Source organism: Nuphar pumila, chromosome 4 (genome assembly GCF_984573655.1).
Source record: "Nuphar pumila chromosome 4, dmNupPumi1.hap1.1, whole genome shotgun sequence".
In the NCBI taxonomy this organism is placed as follows: domain Eukaryota; kingdom Viridiplantae; phylum Streptophyta; class Magnoliopsida; order Nymphaeales; family Nymphaeaceae; genus Nuphar; species Nuphar pumila.
Window position 1 is genome coordinate 104,176,947 of NC_143252.1, and position 22,230 is coordinate 104,199,176.

General features: G+C 38.6%; 1 protein-coding gene across 1 annotated transcript in view; it reads right to left on the reverse strand.

Moving 5' to 3' along the window:
• Positions 1-19,853, reverse strand: part of LOC149840399 (ADP-ribosylation factor GTPase-activating protein AGD3-like) — a 29,682-nt gene extending 9,829 nt beyond the window's left edge. Inside the window, exons 1-17 of the mRNA XM_090005062.1 lie at positions 19,443-19,853; positions 14,601-14,677; positions 13,927-14,027; positions 10,244-10,314; positions 8,191-8,253; positions 6,658-6,702; positions 5,367-5,432; positions 5,212-5,259; positions 4,933-5,028; positions 4,798-4,839; positions 3,305-3,520; positions 3,002-3,133; positions 2,678-2,908; positions 2,423-2,509; positions 1,979-2,320; positions 409-554; positions 186-282 (exon numbers count right to left, since the gene is read on the reverse strand). Coding sequence (XP_089861188.1) covers positions 186-282; positions 409-554; positions 1,979-2,320; positions 2,423-2,509; positions 2,678-2,908; positions 3,002-3,133; positions 3,305-3,520; positions 4,798-4,839; positions 4,933-5,028; positions 5,212-5,259; positions 5,367-5,432; positions 6,658-6,702; positions 8,191-8,253; positions 10,244-10,314; positions 13,927-14,027; positions 14,601-14,677; positions 19,443-19,490 — 1,908 coding nt within the window. The 5' untranslated portion in view covers positions 19,491-19,853. The remainder of the gene's footprint in view (positions 1-185; positions 283-408; positions 555-1,978; positions 2,321-2,422; positions 2,510-2,677; positions 2,909-3,001; positions 3,134-3,304; positions 3,521-4,797; positions 4,840-4,932; positions 5,029-5,211; positions 5,260-5,366; positions 5,433-6,657; positions 6,703-8,190; positions 8,254-10,243; positions 10,315-13,926; positions 14,028-14,600; positions 14,678-19,442) is intronic.
• Between the last annotated feature and the right edge of the window lie 2,377 nt (positions 19,854-22,230).

Consider the following 22,230-nt stretch of genomic DNA (forward strand, 5'->3'; position numbering starts at 1 on the left):
AAAAATCATGTTTTGCCTTGAGAACCTTATACAACAAGCAGGACAACAGTAGATGAACTGCCTGCATAAGTGCATATCCTAGGTACCCACTCGTGCAGATTTAGATGTCAACACACACCAAAACTAGATGTTCAAATTCAGATGATTCACTCAATAACTTGTGAATAGAAGATGAGTGTAGATACCTTTGCATGAATGTATTTCTCCTTTGTAGAAATTGAATCACCAGGAGTAGGTTTGCTCATAAGGACAGAATGGTGTTTTTTCTCAGATTTACTGGAACTGAAAGAAAAGTAATAAAATTAGTTTATAGAATTCCAAGCTGACATTAGAATATGCCAATCAAGAAAGGAAATTCATAGTTTAAAAATGATCAACCAAATCCACTTTTGAAGTTCCTGTGTATACCTGATATGGGTGTCATCTGGAATCAAGTCACTTGTACAATGCAACTGGTCCTCCCAAATAGAGTTTGCATATGTATTACCAAGTGATTGGAATAAATTAATCACAGAAGGTTCCCATACCTTCACATCAAGTGTCAGGGACCTAACCTGTACATGCAATGTGTAAGAAACATCATGAACAATAAAAAATGAGCTGTAAGAAGGATTCAACAGAAGCAGCTAATCAATAATGAGATTTTTTTGGGATTTATAACCCGAAGAAACCGCACCCAGCATGAAGACCTGGTCGAGCTGGCTCAGCCTGCCATACCTACGGTGCCGGCAGAGTAAAACTCCGAGGCTAGGACCCCTGCCCCCGAGTCCTATGCTGCGCGTTGGCTTGAGCAGAGGGGCGATGCCCATGGGAATCGAACCTTGACTGCCCATCTAGCAGCCAAGGCCCCCACCTCACTACGCCAACCCCGCTTGGGGCCAATAATGAGATTTACAAGATGCATTATCCCAGTAAGAGATAGTAACACATAAAGTTAGAAAACCAGAAAAAATTCTTGCTATTACACGCCAGTCATAACAGCTGTAAGAAATTCATTTGCATTCTACATGATGATTCCAAGTGACCAATCTATCCTGTTTGTCCCACAAGGAGGCTAGTCCCTTCCAACAGAAGTAGCACCACATCACTTTTCTTAACAAAGGGAAGGTAGCGGGTGAGCAAAAACTAAATCCGAATGAACCTTCCCATCAGAAACTAAGAGGAAAACATGGGCACAGTGATGATAAAGTAGAATGGAATCAAGTAGTATGTAACTTTTTCAAGCTAAAAGAGTTTCACACTAGAAAATCTCAATTCTTCCCCTTGTGCAAGGTCTTGGAAATAACATTAAAGGAAATCTTTAACCAACCAAGAAACCTATTGTACCTCCAGCCATCATTGGGTGAACGCATGTATGACAAACCTTTCAACCTAGATTTAGCTTCTGAATTGTTACATTTTTTAAATCCTTGTTTCCGGCAGCCATACCAACCTTATAATGCATATTTGTGCTCATCCTCATAATACTCAAACTCCTAAAATCCACTTTTAGTCAACCAAACACATATCTCCATGTTTAAACATGTTCCATGACCATCTCCAGTCCTTGATGCTTTTAGGCAACTCATAGCAATCATAAAGCAAGAATCTTCAAACCCCAAAAAGTGAGTGGGCATACAAATGATCTCTGAGAGCAGCATGGGAACCATTTTCGAATAAAGTTTTAAGGGATGCAAATCAAATAAACATGGTTTGGTTAAACAAGAAACAGATCTTTGTAAAGAACCAATGCAACAAATGGATTTACATATATAATGAATAAATAATATCCTAAGATATTAATGTTTTCCCTCAGCTGTTCCTAAACACAGTGAGTGGTGCAGCATAAAAAGTGAGGACCAATAATAGGGGCACAAAAAAAAAAGAAAATTACCTGAGATGTTTATGAGGATGAGAAAGAAACTTAATTTGAAGGAAATAGACTTTGTAACAAATATATACCTCAAACAACCAACTTTGGACACAATTGTGAACATACCTTTGATATATGTACACCAAGATTACGGTGGACACCAGAGCATTCAATGCAAAGGAGAATGCCAAGGTTCAAAGAAGCCCAATCTGGCTCTGGAGCCCCACAATCTGCACATTTGTCATTGCCATCAACTCTTCTTAGCACCTCAATTGGTTTTTCATGTTTCATGCTGGACCTGTATTGTTGTATGCTTCTTACAGAACGTTCATGATTTCCTGTAATCAAGTTTCTCTCTGAAGTACACTCCTCAGTTATTGCCTGATCAACATCAGAAGAGCTTCCTAAAGAACTACTTTCACTAGCAGTGCGTTCATGACCACCTCTCATAGGACTAGAAGGAAGTCCCTGAAACAATAACATAAAATTTCTCATAAAAAGAAAAGAAAAAAAACATTTTTACAGTTGATAAAAGGACTCTGCTGCATAAGAACATTAGAGAAAAATTACCAACTCAGGTGACTGGAAACTGAGCAATGAAGCGATCACTCCAGTTATCTTTTCAATCCAGTCCATTTGATCCGGTGCACTCTCTGCCTGCATCAACATACAGATGAACATATGAAAAGCATTCAGGATGGTAAGAATTATAATTCTAGAAGCTAGATGAAGAGGTCCAATGCTTTTAAGAGGTTGATGGAGAAAATCAATAACACACTGCAACCCACCCACCAAACAATAAATCATAATCGAACAAACTGGTACCTGCAATGTGTAGTTCTTTGATGGAGAAATGATCCTAAAGCAAAAGCGAAGATCTGATTGCTCTGCATCAACCTTAATTGTGGACGTAAGCAGATTAACAGTATGGTGTGGAACAGCCTTCTCATCATGTACCCCACCATGGTAATGTGAAGAAAGCCATCGGCTCAACAGCCCAGAACCCTGCTCTGAGGAACCATGACCCCTCTGGATTGAATTTTGGCCTCCACCTCCCTAAACAGACAATTGATTGTTAAAAAGAAATGTAAAATTCAAATGCTTGGAATATAAACTCCCACTTTTCATGTTTTGAAGCAAACGACTCACAGATGGCCTTCCATATTGCTTGCGATAATAATATAGCATTCCTCGGCTATCAAGAACAAAGAATCTTCTCTTCCAATCACCCCTCAAGTTTGAGGAACGTTTTGAAAGATACCCTTGCCGGATAGTTTGAACCTGAATTGCCAAATGAAAAACCTATTGGATTAACAACACTATTTCCAAGACTCTTTTGAAAGGAAATTACAAACAGAAACACTGCCTAAAAGTAGCATGTATGACAGCTATGAATTCTGACAAGATAGTGAAGTAAGACTGAAATCAAATAAGTACTGCTTCAGAAGCCACCTTTCCCTTTGCAGCTGATTGCATAACTGCCTCTATCATTTTATGTGAACTTCTGCCAATAGTTTGTATCCCATCACCAGTAGGAGAACCATGAGAGCCATTAGACGACCACCTATTTTCACGATCTATATTCCTTTTGAATTCCTGCATCCTCTCTGCAAGAGCAGCCTGATCATAGTTGGATCTTTCTCTTGACTGTTGTGCATAAGTCAACACCTTCAGAAGATAACAAATGAACAAAAATCAGTGGCAAAATAAAAAATATGCAGCCAGTAAAATACATTCCCAAAGGCATAAAAATTTAAAGCACTTTGATGCCACAGAAATTACAGAGAAATGACTGTATATTTTTACCCTGTATTTCCTTATCCTGCCAATATCTAGTCAAATGAATGATAGGCAATTTTAGATTTTGCACTTCCCGGGCTATATCATCTTCCAGGTTTCACGGAATTTTGCTTAGTATTTACCATCTGAATTTTACTCCTCTCATTGTTAACAAATTTAGATAATCTTTATCCTTCAAAGTTCAAACCCTTCAAAACCTTGAACACCTGCTTAGACTTGGTAACCCATCCTATATTGATTGACCATGATTTTCCACTCCATGAAGCCCATTCTATGCTTGTTTGTGATGCTGAAATTCTACAGATTTCCATAGGAATAAAACCAAATCACCAAAATTTGTTACATGTGAACTGTCAAGGTCTCAAAATCAGTTTTCCTACATGAACGTCTTTCATATGAGGAATTTAATTTCCTTTCAGAGATGGAATTTTGTGTTTTTACGTGGGAGAGTTCCTTGACTCAAGTTCACTAAGATGCTAACTCTAGGTATCTAACTTGTCACTCCCATGGATGAAATAGGAACGATGACAATGATGATAATGGATCTCTAATGGGCAAGGTGAAATCATGTACCAACAGTTAGTTAATTTAGTTATTCTGTCTATAGAAATACTTCATTCTGAAATTGTGAATGAAGTTAAATCTGTTCAACTTCACATGCATAGACTGAAATTTTCTTTCAGAAGAAAAGCATGTCTCAAAAATTTCCTTTGACTAATAAAATTAACTAAAGCTATGCATAAATCTAAGAATTACACAAAAAAAATCGATAATTCGTGCATTACATTTATTTATTTGATACCTTTGAAAAGAAAACCAAAGACGTATTTACAATAGATGCATACAAGTCGCTTGACCTTCTCTTAATGGTTGAAGGAAAAGAATGGGCAGAAATGAAGCACTATTTCAAAGGGGATTTGGAAGAAACAGAAGAGTTTGTATTCATTCTTTTTTCTGAGGGAAAGAAGCAAAAGAGTTTACATTTAAGAATGTAGATTTCAGTTCTTCCAGATGTTGAAGAAATTCTTAGATAAGTTTGAACTAGAATTCACGTCAACTATCAAACTTCCAGGCTATCAATCGGTTTCAAAGAAACAGAAAAGGGACAAAAGGTGCTAGTAATCACATAATCCATAAAGGCATACCTGATGGATATAGGGCTCCATTTGATGCAACAACTCATAACCCTGCAAGGAAATTTGAAACAATAAGGAGCTTAATGCTCAAAATAATCTATCAAATATACAGAAAAAAGGGTAGCAACCCGATATGTGGCATACTTGCTTAAAATAGCGAAGATGAGCATCCATTGTCCCACTAACAGCTTCCAAGAACTCAAACCTCTTCTTTGCCTCAACATTTGATAAAGCAGTTATCTGTAAAGAATGTATGTTGACTCGGAAGAAGCACAAGCAGCAATAATTTCAACACTTATTTTTGCAGTCACTCATAAACAGTAAGAACTAATGCGTGTATGTGTGCAAACTATGTGTATACGCATGCATATGTTTGTCTCTATAGGATAAAACAGGAAAGGAAGTTGCACAAGATGTACATACCAGACTGAAGCGAGCTTGTTCAAAAGAAGCTCTTGCACTGTGAAGCTCCTGGAATATGTCTATGACCAAATCAGAAATTACATATTCAAAAAAGAAACAAAAGAAAAAGATGTAAGGTGATCTGCACATGTTTTGAAGCTAATGCAGGATAATACCTCCGCTGCAACAGCAACAATGTCCGTCTTGGTGCTTTTCCTCAATGACAAAAACTTCTCTCGAACCTGTAGCATAAAATTGGAAATTGGGGTCAATCATGCAAAGTGCTAGATGACTTGATTTTGCAATAACCCCTTGACCAGCTGCAAAAACTATCATCAGATCTAGAATAACATCAAATACTGATTACTAGAATATGTCCTTCAATGTTGCATTGATGCATGTAAAAAACATACCACTATGTCTTGCCATGCCTGGATAGAGCATCGTTGACACGAAAAGGAATGCACAATACATGCTCATTACAATCATGGTTTCACTGCAGATAACTATTGGATACTCGTATCCTTTATGAAGATTCATATCATCCTGAACCATATATTCTACATGCAAAATTACATTAATTTGAACTATAATATCATCAAAAGTTTAGGAAAATCTGATTTTTTAAAAATTAAAATATACATGTACCAGAGGACTATTTGCCATTTCTGGTCAGCAATATGGGAACTTCAAGGTGGTATTACCACCATCATGATAGGCAATTTGCATAGATACCAATTAAATACAAAAGCAAAGGAAGCTTTCACTTTTTATTTTGTAGGACAGAAATGGGGCGAAGTGCCAATTTCAGTTTTGGAGAGGTAAAGCTGAGAAAGGCTTGTATGTGATCATTTGGTTGTAGCATTGCTCATTGACTTTCAAGGATAACAGAAGGGGACCAGAAAGCAGCAATGGCAACAAAGAAAAGGGGTGCCTTTTGCAAGTGGGATAAGGCTTCTGCACCATTCGTGATGAAAGTGCTACCAGAACAGAATTCAGATACAGACAACTATTGGTGGAGGTCAGTGTTCATGCAACTTTCTTCACACTCCTCATTTTTGCTGCCCCTTCCTTCTTCCTACAGGGGGTGGCACTGCTACCACAATAGGAGTTTGAAAGCAGGACAGCACTACAATCAAAGAATGATAATAACAGTCATATACAATTGGCTACCTGGGAAGCCATTTCACACCATTTTGTCTGTGTCTTGGTGACTTTTTTTCCTTTGATGGCGAGGAACCCTCGCCGAAGTGAGGAAAACCCCGGGTGGGGCCCCATGACCACCCTGCCTTACGTGGCCCACCTCTAAAAGCTACAGACACACCATGGTGCCAGCGGGGTTTGATCCCACGACTTCATCTCAGCACTATCACAACCACCCCGCTGGCCACACGGGTGACCCCCGCGGTGTGTCTTCGTGACATAACAGACATATATTGACATGTATAAAAAAATTTCAATGCACACCTGGTCATAAATGAGGCTTGCTTTATCAAAGCGCTTACGTGCTTCCTGCAATGAAAGAAATGTAGGCATGACATGTTAATAACCAGCAAAATCACTTAACCGCGTTCATTTTTTTAGAATCACAACCACCTTCACCATTTAGCTATGTCATATGATTAAGCACAGGAGGAGGAGAGACAAAACAAAGAGGAACACAGCAATGCATGTAGCGTCCAGCTGGAGGTGCACTCCAGGTATGTGTAATTACTTTATCAGAATATATGAACAACACAGAATAACAGTGCCAAATGCACACTCTGCACCAGCTAAATATACGTAAAGGCCTCCCCTTCAATATGAAATCCATATGTTAAAGGTGATAATAAAAAAATAAGTGAACTTAGGCTGTCGTCAAAGCACCCACAGAACCTAGGCATAGGACCTTGATGTGCAAACCATAATGACATACATAATCAACTGACTAAATATAGAAGGTCGCTAATGGGTTTTCAGTTCTCTAAGCACCTAGACAATAAATAGGAAAACTAGATAAAGATTGAAATCCAAAAGACACCATCATTGCATAAGAACATCCGCTAGAAACGAAACTAGAAACAATTTGCCATATGCTTCAAGGATGCCTAATGAGAAAAAGGAGAAATACAACAATTGCAAGTAGATCATGTATTCAATTAGGAATGCTTAATTTAGAAAAAAGGAAATGAACTGCATTAAAGGAATGCAGTTTACCAGTTAGAACAACAGCATTGAGATAAAAACCATTAAAAGGGACATCATAGACACAATTTATGGGTTGAAGAGAAACACAAAGTAGACAACTCCTACAACAGCAAACAAGAGCCCCCAAAAGCAACACACAACGATCATACATAGTCATGCTTTCTTTCAGCTGAGAAATCCCAACATCCACTGCTCTGTGTTGCGGTATACAAAAGAAAATAACAAAATCAAAACTCACTAGAACTCATACTCATCATAAAGCACAAACCATCTTTGGCCTATGTACTTCCACAACTTCATCACAGATTTAGATTGCAGGTAAATGGTTAAATGTACTACAAGAGCCAGAAACTCAAAACCTTTTAAGAAACAACCATAGTAAGATTGTCATTCAAACGTTTCAAGACCATGCACTCCCAAAACTGCAGTAACATTCACGCCTTGTATGAAGCTATGGGTGCTAGTGACAGTCACAAACTTCCTTAAGCCCTGAACAAAATCATGAGCAGGCCCTATTTACAGCTCATGCTGCTATGCACGTGAAACACATGCATAACAAAATATATTTCCTTTTGAATATCCAACTTGGTGTCTTGACATATTTTAAATACAATATGCAAGTTCTTACTGTTCAGACTGATCAGTGGTCATGCACATATCATTCATCACTAGAGAATCACGACAGATGATACCGTCTCATACTTGTCCAAAGCTGCACCAACACAGTTTTTGGTGTAATGCTGAGTAATTTAATGCCATATAAGAACGGAACCTGGAGAACCATAATTGTTCAAAACTTTCAGGTTGAATTACCTTGACATCCTGCAAATCAATGTTCACAAATTGCAGTAACCTATCATTAAGCATATGCTCGACCTGTTAAAACAAGAAGTTAGGTTCACATCAGAAAATGCAAAGAAACAAAAATTACCATAAAGAAACATTAAGAAAAATGTTTAAACATGCACAAATGGCCAAGCACGCACAGGGCACACTGACTGTATTCCTGTAATACAGTATAGTATATTCAAAACTTTTTGAAAGCATAACCAACGGGGGCTCCGCTTGTCTAGTAGGAGCAGTTAATGCACGTCGCCTTGTGTTGGGACGTTGCAAGTTCAAATCCCAATGGTATGGTTGTATAACTGGTGGGGGGTAACCCCAGCTTGCCTACCAAAAAAAAACCTTTCTGAAAGCATACAACCAAGGAGTAGTAAAAAACTTGCTAACCACTCATCCTGTTATAGATTGGATGGCACTGTAACCATCCTTTTCCAGCCAAACCCAGAAGCTGAAATTATGTGGAGAAGTGCTAATTTGAGTTTCCCAAACCCTAATTTAAGCCTTCAACACCCAAAACATGCAATTCTTTCAAGCAAATATACCAGCTAGGGCTTGGCAAGGAGGTTGTCACTCAGCCTGGGAAGTACCATGCCCATCATTTTCTGCCATCATAGCAGCCAGATTTCACCAAAAACCCATGACACTACAACAACAACAACAACTATGCCTTCATCCCAAAACAATTGGGGTCGGCGATATGAACCAAAAAAGAAAATCATTCTGGGTCTTCCACATGAATCCTTCTCCTCCAATCATTTTTATTCAATGCCATGTCCTCGGTGAGGTTCAAAGCATTCATATCCTTTCCTATCATCTCCATCCATGTCTTCCTAGGCCTACCCCGACCTCTTTTAACTAATATATTTTCCCATTTCTCCATCCTTCTAACTGGAGAATCATTAGGCCTTCGCCGAATATGTCCAAACCACCGTAAACAATTCTCTCTCATCTTATTTTCAATGGGTGCAACGCCTACCTTCTTACGTATCTCCTCGTTCCGAATCTTATCTTTTATTGTATTTCCACACATCCATCTAAGCATACATATCTCAGCTACACCAAAAACCCATGACACTGTTGCCCAAAAATAGTGGACGTATATACATATTCATACATAGAAACATGTCTATATCTAAACAATAATTGGGCAAGATATGAATGGGAAAGATGATGAATATAGGTCTTAGGAATGCACCACCCATCTACCATCTTTCAGGAATTCAAGAGTGTAACTCTGTGTCCACGTCATATCTCACATCTGCACCTCTCTAAACATGTGAAATAGCTTTTAGTTAAATACTAACCATGAAAATAGCCTTGCTCTGGTGGACTTTCTGTTCACTTTGATAGTGAGCAGCCCATCCATGATTCCAAGAAGATCATAATAATGGGATTTTTAATGTAAAGTCTCCCTTGAGACCTTTTCCCAAATCTGGTCATGTTATTTAATCCCTTTACTGTGATATCTTTAATATCACATGTGACTCCCATCCACACATTAGACACTAAATCAAGAAGTTCTCAACATGATCTCACCCACCAAGTTCTCAAAGTCTCAAAAGATGAAGGAAAGGCAGACAGACTGATAAAGCGTTTTTTCAGTACACAGTACAAAATATCTTGAAAAAGGGAACAAAAATTCAACAGATTGTATCCCCATGTAGTCAAGTTCTTTGGAGATTTATGATTGAAAACCAGTGCCAAACAAAATTAGAGAACATAAACATTACAATGGGAAAAAAATACTAAGACAACATAGCATAAATTAGGACTAACTAATTTAGGTTCCCATTATCAGAAAAAGTGAACGCAATTATCTGTCCATGCAAACATCCCTTGCCATTAAAATCATGATGTCAAATGAATATATTGACAGTCAATCAGGCCTCATTGACAGAAAGAAGAAATTGAACAGAAAAGGTCAGCAGTTTACCACAGTAAAAGATAATTTGCACATTTCAGTTTAGAACTACTTGAAAAACGATATTTGATAGACTTCATCCCAGAAGATCCAACTGTTTACCTGGGAACGGAGAACTTCTTTGTAGGTGCCAATTTCTCTCAATGCAATGGTAAATTTGGTCATCACAGGGCCTAAAATGGAAGAATTCCATTCCTTTCAGAATACGCACTATCAATAATCATCATGACAACAAAATCTGGTTTAAGCAAACCAAAGAATAATGCATAGCAATGATAAGAGAAAATAAAAGGACAAGAGACTAAAATCACACAGAGACACAAATTTTCACATATATAAAACACACAATCAGGTTTAATTAGATGAGTACCAATAATGCAGTATGCAGAAACACACTAGACTTTGAATGTCGGTCATAAATTTCAATGCAACAGTAAACAGATGCACTGATGTAAGTCAACAGAACACTAGTAATGAGGCACTCCATCCTATGCCTGATGTCAACCCCTTGAATATAATTTGATAGGCCATTGTTGTATTACAGTCGCATGCATGTAACAAGCCATATGTTGCCAATTTTCATAGATCAAGACCTTATTGACTAAGAGATGGCAACAGAGATAAGTGTACCTTGGCTTAGGGTTTAGAAGAACCTACAACATTGTCACATTAGAGTCAATGTCTTTTGTTGGGACGTTGATAAGATTTGTTGCTAACACCCAAGGTTATAAAAATCATATTGTAACCCATATCGGCTGGGCCCAAAATAAGATACGTATTGTATTGTACCGTATCGTAAAAAATCATATGCTTTAAATAAAAAATTTTAAAAATCCAAAAATAGGAAAAATCTAAAAAGTTCATAACACAAGAAACAATGATGAATTGCATAAGATAAAACTATAATATCATGTATCAAAACAATTATGTGCTATGAATGGCATGCATAAAACATCGAACATCCAATAATCAAGATAATATGTTATAAGTGGCATGCATATCTCACAAGAAAAATGCAAACTATGAAATAATATGCATATTAAACTATGTCACATGGGTGTGGGTGTGGGTGTGGGTGCGGCACTTTCAAAAACCTTGGGTGCGGGGGTGCGGTATATATAAGGGGGGTCCGGGGGTTCCCCCGGCGCAGATCCCGCTGCGCGGTCAGCGGGCGGGGGTCAGCGCCCCCCCCCCCCAAAGTTTTTCCTTTTTTTAAATTCCGCAGCCCATTTCATAGAGCAAAAACTTAAAAAAAAATCCAAAAATGGACCAAAATGACCTTGGATGCATTGACCGCACCCAGGGTCGGGTTGACCGCACTGGGTGTTGCACCCGCATCGCGTCGATGCGGGTGCAGCACCTGTTTGGCCGAATCCCTGTGACAGATATTAAATAATAAATCCAAGCTAACAAACTACAAGAGATTCATAATAATGTGTTTACATAAAAAAATTATCATAAAGTGTTTTTTCAATACTTAAAAATTTTACATAACCAATTTTTTTCAAAATTCAAAAAAAAATGAATTAGATGGCGCTAATCATGAGTATCATCATCATTATTATCTTCCATTTTTTTTTGCAAAAAATCTCCATAAATCACTCTTAAGGTCTTTAGGGATGAATATGAACTAGCCCGAAGGAGTCTTATATGTTTTCAAAAAAGAAATTGAAATGAGTGCACTTAAACTGCATTTATTGTGTATCTTAAGCAAAGTTGTCAGTCGAGGAAGAGGGAGCAAGAAGCGATGCGGGAAGTGAGGCGCTTCTAAAATTTTAGGAAGCGGGAAACGAGGCACTCCATTTCGTTCAGATCATTTGGAAGAGAAGAGAAAACTATACATTCGCACTACCTAGTGACCCACCAAAACCAAGATGGTCATATACTGCCATATTTCAATTTTACGTGCCTTTTCAAATTCTCTTTGGGTAGAAATCTTGAGGATAATGGCATGGATACCTTTGTGAAAATCTCCATGAGTACACATTTTGCCCTACAAACGAAAATCTAAGAAATGTTCTTGGATGATTTAAGTTCACAAGTGTGAAAATCTCTTAATAGTCGACAAAATATATATACGTATAACCTTTGTCCACTAACTTGTTTTTATCTTTCTATTGTAATGTCTTTGTTGGACTCAATAGTATAGACCAAAGTTACCGGAAGCGCCTAGGTAAGTGGGGAAGCGCGCTTCGGAAGCGTGGTACATCGTGCTTCTGAAACGCACAGGGAAGCACCCTTTTTAAATGGGAAGCGCGCTTCCCTTTTATGGGAAGCACACTTCCCTTTAATGGGAAGCGTGCTTCCCTTTAATGGGAAACGCGCTTCCCTTTAATGGGAAACGCGATTCCCCCAATTTTTCAATTTTTTTTTGTTTTTTTATTTTATTTTATTTTTTCGCTTCCCCCTCGCTTCCTAGGTCGCTTCCGAGACTATTCCCGATTCGCTCCTAAGTGGTCCCACGCTTCCCGCTTCCTAAAATTTTGAAAGTACCTCGCTTCCCGCTCCCGCTTCCCGTATCGCTTCCCGCTTCCTCAACTGGCAACCATGGTATAGACCACTAGCTTGTTTTCTTCTACTTTTTTCTGGATCCAATATTACCGCAACTATTTTGGATCTAGATACAATCTAACCTCTAAAGATCTAATTCAGATTCGGATCCGGATTCAAATCTATTATTTGTATTTTGGATTTGGATTCGAAACTGGCAGGATCCGGACTGAATCCGACCTGTTTGCACCCTTACTTCTTAGGGTCATTTTTGATCTTTTCAGCTTAAAAAAAAGTTAAACATCGAGAAAAGGGGGAATGGGCCATAATGTTCGAACCCTAATCTCTCTCTCTCTCTCTCTCTCTCTCTCTCTCTCTCTCTCTCTCTCTCTCTCTCTCTCTCTCTCTCTCTCTCTCTCTCTCTCTCTCTCCTCTGCTCATCTGTGGTGAGTCGTCGATAGACATCGACCCTCCAGCAATAGTGGAGGTGCATGCAAATAACTCTCACTTTAACTCTCGATCTCTCCCAAAGATCAACCCTCGGACGGCGGTGGCGATGGGGGTGGGGGGCTGGGGGGGGTGCATGCAGATACCTCTCACTCTCTTGATCTCTCCTCACTTCTACCTCTACTCACCTGCGGTGAGCCGGTGACAGAGATCGACCCTCCGGCGATGGCGATGATGGCGGTGCATGCTAACCTCTCTCTCTCTGCACCAAATTGCATTTTTCCAATTCGGTAGTTCGATCTACGATTTATCATTCAGGGACATTGAATAGATCCTATCCTTCATACCATGATTCATATGTATGCAATGATATTGATGTTAATATAAAAACAACTCGATAACATGCTATAATTTCAACAACATAAACAAACTCTCTCTTTCACTTCAAAACCGTGGAGTCTCCATTCTGATGAGAATTATAAACGTGTTGTTAAAAAGCATAGAGAGCAGTGGAAATAAAGGTGACACAATTATGCACCATTAGAGGCAAATTTATTTTGTGACAGAAAACCCAGCCAAAGCTGGACCAAGCTGGGCAAGTAAAACTCAATGCAAGATAAGATAACCTATTTTACAGTAGACAGGACGCAACATAACAAATTATCAGCCAAGATGCAATAATTTTCTAGAAACTAATGTGACATCCAATTACTTTTTTTCAATGAAGTGCAATCAATAACTTGATACCATAAAATGAAAAGAATTTATATCATGCATATAAGACAATTGTCATTGTACTTCATAAGATGTGAAACAATGTAGAACAAATTAACATGAAAGAAGAAAACCTCCGAAAGCAACACTAATGGGATCATTGTGGCCTCCTCCAAATGTTTCAAGAGAGCTTGCAAAAGCAATGTCCCCATCATATGCTTCACCAAGCCCTTCACTGTGATCAACAACAAAAACAATCACAAAAATTTATGGCAGTATGTAAGAAGAATCTATGTAAATAATGTGTGTGTATCATAGTCACAGATAACAGCGATATTTTCAAAATATTGTGATATTATCGCTCACAAGAATATCGCGATATTCTCATGATAATATCGCGGTATTATCAATTATTGTTACTGTTTTTATTTATTTTCTATATCTTAAATGTGTTTTTGTTCTTTATTTTGCATTTTTTACTTATTTCTTTCATTATATATGTATTTTATTATCTAAACATGATATTTTCTTTCTTATTTTTCTTATTTTTCTTATTTTTATGTATTTTTTATTCTTTTTCGAGATTTATCACCAAACCTATAATATCACAAGAAATAGCCTAGCTGAGATATAGTCAAAACCGATATTTGTGACTATGGTGTGTAAGTATATAATTATACATGTGTTGTATATAATGTACACCATCATAACATACAAATGCCACAGGTTCCGAGACAACTACTTCTAAACCACAAATCATAATGAAACAAAAGAAAACAGAGGATTACAGGAAATCAAGAGCACATACGCATATTTACGACATCCTTTGTAGAACTTCATACTTCTTTCTCTCAAAGACTCTGCACTTTCTTCCAGTAGCTGAATCTGTGCAAATTAGTGAAGGTATAAGACAAAAATACATATGAAGAGATCAGCATAGGGGAACAGACCCATCAAGGCATTGTCATGATTAAAATTTGTAAATATCAATCAGGTTCCAACATTTAGATCTAAATGCAAGGCATGTTAAAGAAATACATGAATTAGAACACAATTTTGAAAACTTCTCAGCTAAAGAGATCTTTATTACCTTGAGAAATGATACTCCAAATTTTGGTTTCAGCTAGTTGAAAGCATTATAGGACAAAATGATGAATGCATTACAGAATCTCAGAATTTCATATTTGGGCTTTCAGAACCATCATTTTTCCTTTAAAAAGTCCACACATTCTGAACAGCAATGTTGTCAGGATAACTTGTTCCAATCAATATCAATGAGAAAACTCTCCTAGCCATCTAATTCTATCTTTCCTTTTTTTTTTATCCTTAGAGGTAAGTAGACTTGAGGAACACATGCAAAGGGAAAGTGAGAAGCAAGGGGTTTTAAGGTCCATATAAAGCAAGAAGAAAAAAGAACTAGGATTAATTAAGTAAAATATTCTTAGAATACAAAATAAAAAAGAGACGAAATTGGCATGCTATTGATTACATCTAAGATTAGCTAACAAAAATCTTCATTTATAAAGACATGTCATATAAATCTACAAAAATTCTTCTTGTTTTTTTTTTCATTTATGATGTGAGAAACAAGCTTTGAAAGCAGCTTCTGAGGATGATATAGAACCACTAACACAAAGCAAGCTCTCACAAGCAAAAACAAAGGAGACCAAATGCCAGCTCCCACACATTAGCAACCAAGTCAACACATTATATGCAAGGGGAGAAACTTCCCAAATGTCGACAGTATTGAGAAAAGTGTAATATGATTTGTAGCATATTTATTACTATTTTTTTGCTACCCTCTTTGCTTGTGTACATATATTATTTATTGAGGGTATTTTTATACTTTAGTAGGAGTTAGTAGTTATGGGGTCAACAATTTTTGTCTTGTAGTGAAACCACAAGAGGGGTCGACCCCTTAAGATGTATTCTTCCTTTTTTGGCTTAGTAATGAAGTTTTTCTCCCTTGAGTTTCCCTCTTTCTTGCTCTCTCTTGTGCTCTTGTCTCAATATGGTATGAGAGCCATATTGAGGGCAATACATTGTTGGTTAAGGGTGTGATTGAAGGGAAGAAGAAGGTTCATTTTGGTGCTATGCAGACTCACCTTGAATTGTGTGCTTTCTTGCTGACGCCAGCACAACTTGAGGCTTTTTGGCTGATTAAAGAGGGAATTCACTAGAGTTTGATTTTAAAGGTTGAAAAAATCAAGTACCTCAAAAATAAGGTGAGATTTGGAATTTTGGGTGATTTTCCTTTGATTTTCTGAAAATCACGGTATACTGTGACCAGATTCATGAAAATCATGATGAGTGCGTCTACTGATGGGTTTTTTGCCCCAAATTGGTTGCATTAGGTTTTTTTTTTGGATTAGGAGACTGTTTGGTGTGTGTTTGCCTCAAGTTTCATTGATTTGGGTGAGTTTTCATCATTCTTTGTAGCTTACTTGAAGCAGTAACACAGTTTCCTACAGTCTAAATCTATCGAGACTCTCAGTTGGGTCGTCAGGATTCTGAATCTTGTTCTTTTGACTGCAGTAGTGTTGAATCTCTGAGTTTATGCAATTTCTGTGATCTTGGCCGGGGTATTTTGTGAAGATTAGAGCTCTTTTTTTTTGTTGATATTGGTGGCATTCTTGGGCAGTTTAGTGCTTTTGGTCTTTCAAAGCATATCAATTGCTGATTTCTTATTTTCAGCTGCAACTTATTGTTTTTATTGTAATAGGGTTGCATTCTTGATATACATGTGAGTCGGTTTTTTGTTCTTTATACTTTTGACTTGAACATTGTGGGTCCGCCTCCTCAGGTACATAGAAGCTCCAGAGTGTTTGTTCCTCCCACTTGTTTTGTGTCCTATGATTCCTTTATCCCTCAACATCGTGGCAGTATGTGCAAGCCACTATGCACTCTGGGATGTTCTTTTCGGCTTCATCCTTCATAGATATTAGAGCATACTGTTACTCAAATTTCGGAGGACCTACCAAGGATCGTCTCTCCATTACTAGCTTTTTGTGTGTTTATTAGCTCTTTAATTTCTTGGAAGAGCAAAAAGCAACAAGTTGCTGTGTCCACTGCTGAGGTTGAATACAGAGCCATGGCACAAGTCACTGCAGAAATTCGCAGTTGCCTTGTATTGCGACAATATGAGTGCCATACATATTGCTAAAAATCATGAATTTCACGAGAGGACAAAACACATTGAAATTGCATCACTTTATAAGGATGGTATATGAAGATAGAATCATTTTGTTAGAGCATGTGAGCTCAAAGGAGCAAGTAGCAGATGTATTTACCAAGAGTTTAGATCCTTCGCACTTTCAACCCTTTCTTTCCAAACTTGAGATGATTCCATTAGCATCATCTCAAGTCTGAGGGGGAATGTTGAGAAAAGTGTAATATGGTTTGTAATTGTAGCATATGTATTACTATTTTTGTGCTACCCTCTTTGCTTGTGTACATAGATTATTTTTTGAGGGTATTTTTGTACTTTAGGAGTTAGTGGTTATGGGTCAACAATTTTTGTCTTGTAGTGAAACCACAAGAAGGGTCCACCCTTTAAGATGTATTCTTCCTTTTTGGCTTAGTAATGAAGTTTTCCTCCCTTGAGTTTCTCTCCTTCTTGCTCTCTCTTGTGCTCTTATCTCAATAGACAGTACTGCCATCACAGTTTTGAAGAATCCCAACAAGCTCATTACATGAACCACGAAGCCAGTCATCTGCTGTTGATGGCTTGTACTTGTTGTGCACATGAAAATCTCCTTGTAACCATAGATGTCCATCATAGCATGTCTTTTGCCAAAGATATTAGCCTTTATAAGAGAAAAACTTGCACAAACAGTTTAGATTTTAACCTTGCTTGATTGGTATGACAATTCTCAACTGATTCAAGCTACTTTATAAAATTTTAAACATGTTAACGCCAGAATGACCTCCCAATTTCCTATGACTCTAATTAATATATTGTTAGAACTTCATTTGCATATCATCCATTACTTTATCACTTCATTCATGCGTACAACAATCTCAGTATACACCTAACTGAAATGCATTTCTTCTTCATAAATCACACTAACGGTAAAATAGCTATCTTTGTTGATGTTCCTTCATAAGTATAAAATTCTTAACATTTTTTTTATTCCATTAAAGGAATTTATTCCATTATGCTCAACCAATAGTTAAGCACAGTTAAAGCTCATATTGAACAATCCTAGCATGAAGTGGCTTCTTCAATGGTCAAATGTAGTCATTCTAAGAGTAATGGCATCTCCTCTCATGTGGCTGCCATCTGCAGGATCGTTTCTCAAGACATCCAGTTAGGACCATGATTACCAGGCATGCAGCATGAACCAAAGGTTGTCAGCTCATGCATTGCCAGAATCATGAAGACCCAGACTAATATAATGCAAGCATGCCTGCATTTCTATATACCCAGCTTATCATATTTTCAAATTCCTCTCCAACTGTCAATTTCGTTCACCCTGCACCCATAGATCATGACAACACTGCTAGCTTGAAAAAGCATTACCACTAAACGGCCACATAACCTGGCAAAAGCTGGAACAAGCATGGGACTTACCACAAAAGATTAAAAGCATCACACCCATCATTATACCAAAAAGCATTAATATTTAGATGAGGCAACGACATTTGGGCGCTGCGAAACAAGGTTTGTACAACCACAATGTTTCCAACACATTCCAAGGAAAAAATAATAGCACTAATAATATAACAAAAACAGGAAAGAGGATAATTAGCAATAACATTGCAACATACAGTAATAGTGATATGGGTCTGTCTCTCTGTTTTTTACATTTTTGCGTTATGGGTGTGATATCTCATTACTCCCATCATCGTGTTCTGAGCCTAATTGCTTTATCAATGAATTTATTTTTCTCTGTCAAAAAAAAAAATACAGTAGTAGTGATATAAATTTATAGCAGTAATAACATCAACTGTACTGTGGTAGAACAAACACATGCAGAAAAACACGTTCAAGAAGGTAACGTAAACCTCCGCAGAAAGGACAGCTTAAGGACATCTCTTCCGCATCAGAGAATGATTCATACCTATCACAAGTTTCTTACAAAAAAAAAATCCTAATATTTTTGCATGAGAAGAGGTGATTGCAATCAAGTTCTACCACCAAGTTCATTTAATAAAAAAGATAAATAAGGAAAGAAAAGCACACCATCCATACAAGCATTAACCTCCATTTATTGCCAAAATAAACGGTTAGCATCTCCGCCCGTTAACTTCTCGCCATATATAATATCAATTAATCCTACCTTCAATAAAATGAAGACCCGGTTGAAACGCAAACCAAATTATACCGAATAAATATAACTCAACACACTCTCTATTCCCAGAACTTAACCGCGAAACACTACAAACGATCAAACGAATGATCATAATAGTATCGCTCGCAGTGAACAAAACCGCATTTGAAAAGCCTCGTAAATCTAAAAACTCCAACTTTCTTCCTCAAAAGCAACGAACGATCCACTCATCCGATCAAAGGAAGCAAAACTTCCAAGAAAAAACAGACATTTTCACCATTTCAAACAAAACTCAAACAGCCAAATCCGCCACAAAACCACCGCTAACTCACTCGAGCAACATAACCACGCAAAAAACCAGAACGATCGAACCCTACCTGGTTCCGAAACATTGGAGAATCGTCGAGCCTCGCGAAATGCGACATGGCGACCCGATCTTCCCTCCTCTCCGCAGCGAATCCTCACCGGCATCACACCGCCTCCTCGATCCCTCCCTCCTTTCTCCCTATCCTAACCATCGGCGCGCATCCGGAATCCAGCCGAAGCAAAGGCTCCCTCAAAAACCCTAAAGTTCCGGGCCGAGCTGCAGAAACGCTCCTCCGGTCCAGATTCCGATCAAACGGAAACTCCGGCAGTTCATCCGGCGATGGAGTCGAGCGGGGGGAGAGAAGAGGAGAGAGAGAGCTGCGATTTCCGACCCGCGGAACGCTAGATCGCCGGAAAAGAGAACGGAGCGGCGAGGTTTCGGCCCGATTAATTAGGGGTTCTAAGTTCTACCTTCTCTTCAGAAGAAGCGGAGAGAGAGAGAGATAGAGGCGCGTTGATCGAGTCACCGAGTGGAGGAAGGAAAAAACAAAAGGGTGTCCAATTGCGTCATTTCATTAACCAACGGAAACGCTCTCTCCCAGGGATATTTCTTTTTTTTTTTTCCTCTTGACGGGTCATCTGACCTGTGGGACCCACACCATGAGATGCCCCTACTCCCAAAGCTCTTTTTTCAGGGGGAAGTGGGTCCCCCTTTGGCGGGCCCGCCCCACGAGGCCAAGTGGGGCCCACAGCTAAAGGGCAGGGTGGGGCAACCCAAATCATTCGCCCCCGCTTCCCGTGGAGCCCGCGGAAATCTCCCTCTCTCTCTCTCTCTCTCTCTAACCGTACAGGCAAATTACGCCTTTTTCGACCGTCGATGGCACTTGCGGTTGCTCCCGCCTGAAGCAACGCGCACGATCGGTCCTAGGTGGCACGTGCGGTCCTTGTATTCGCGCTTATACATATGATGCTACGTCACAAAAACACGTGGACGCGAAAACGCATGACGCGGTTCGACTCTGAAAGTTTTTTTAAATAGAACACAAGGACGTGAAAATTTTTATTTTTTAATCAATGCAAAATTAATTTTTTGATATTTTAATGGTAAGACTGTATTTATTATTAAAACAAAACATTTAAAATGTTAAAAATAGCAAACTAATAAAGGATTGTCCGTACGTATCGTGCTCATGTATACGTGTCCTGTCGTGTCATCAGAGACACGCTACCAAATACCACGAATTAGCAAATGGGTCAGAACTTAGAATCTGATCCGACAGATACTGTGGGGTCCGGATAGTGTTATCCGAATCAGGGTTGTGTGCGGGATGAACATGGTCGGGTTTATCTGGATCCGGTTCAGGGTTGGATAAGAAATTATAATTGGGTCTGGTTTGACGTCCAGTTCAACAGTACCATTTGTTTTCATCCCTAATATTTTATGCTCCTATGGATAGGTCGGAGGAGAATTAGGTCCAGATGGGTTTGGAGTGAATCCTACTTGGTTCAGATTTGGCTTGGCTGCAACAGGACCTGGCTTAGGCAGGAAGGCTGTAAAACTCGGAACTAGTGTTGCCTCTGCCTCAGAGGCGAGGCACACGCTCAAGGTACTGAGGCGTTGGTGTGATGCGCTTAAAGTAAATATTAAAAAAAAAAATCTGAACAGCAACGTTGTGCAAGTCACTATGTAATGGAACGTTGCAAGCTCTGCAAGTCACAACTGAACAAAAAGTCATAGGCTATAAAAGTACGCCTCAGGTAGTGAGGGTCGCTATGAAATTGAGTCTTATGTTGTGAGAGGTGAGGCATACGCCTCAGAGGTGAAGGGCAGGCTCAACGCCTCGCTTTGCCTCATCGCATTTAACAACATTGCTCAGAACCTAGTTTTTGCCTTAACCTAGCCAAAATAAATAAATAAAATAAGATAAAAATCACATTCCCTTTCTACACATTTGGAATCACATGTGCTTTCGCACACTAAGGGTAAAGGCCATTGTGGCTATTTCTTTAGTTCTTTATACATGGCTTCTTTTATAAAGTAACACTTTATTCAGACCTTTGGAAGCCATGCTTAGGACTGTCAGTTGGGTGGGTCTGACCCCGATGCAGGCAAGTTCATAATTTTCCTGACCTGGTTTGGATCGGGTTGGACTTAGTTGGATGTCATGATGCATGCCTGCATAGGTGATACCAGTGGGGTCCTGATCCAAAAAATTGTTAAGAAGAAATAAGGGTTTACTCAGATGTTCGGGCCAGAACCTGCTGGCTAAGCTGAAGTCCCGAACCCAACCACATTGGGAACCCGATAGACTGTGACCCTACTGATGCCAAGATCCGGTCCATCTAACATATTTGTTACCTTCTTTCAAAAAAAAAACACGTAAATGCATTCTTTTCAGCTAAAATCCTGATGAAAATTGAATAAATAGAGCTGACACTAGCTGTGTAATGATGGAGATGAAAGCCCCACTTTGCACAACTTAATAATAAATAAGTATAATGTAATATTCAGTCTTTCTTTACATAGGCAACGGGCCCAGCGGCCGACCCAGCCTGCCATGCGCTTGGGGCCAAGATTTTAGGCCCGGGCCAAAACCTAGCCCGTTATATACGTGGGCCGGTTTGATGGGTCAGAGTTATTTATTAATATAATTTTTTTAAAAATAACTATTACATAGTAACTTGGTAACTGTTTATTTAATTAGATGCATTAATTTTTATGAAAACTAAAAAAACAATTAGTTGGGTACATTGTAAGTTGAGAACTTGTTAATTATTACTATCTACAAATGAGTTTATTGGCCAGCTTCACATTGGCTCATTGGGCCAATGGGCCGGGCCATGGGCTGCTCTTCAAAC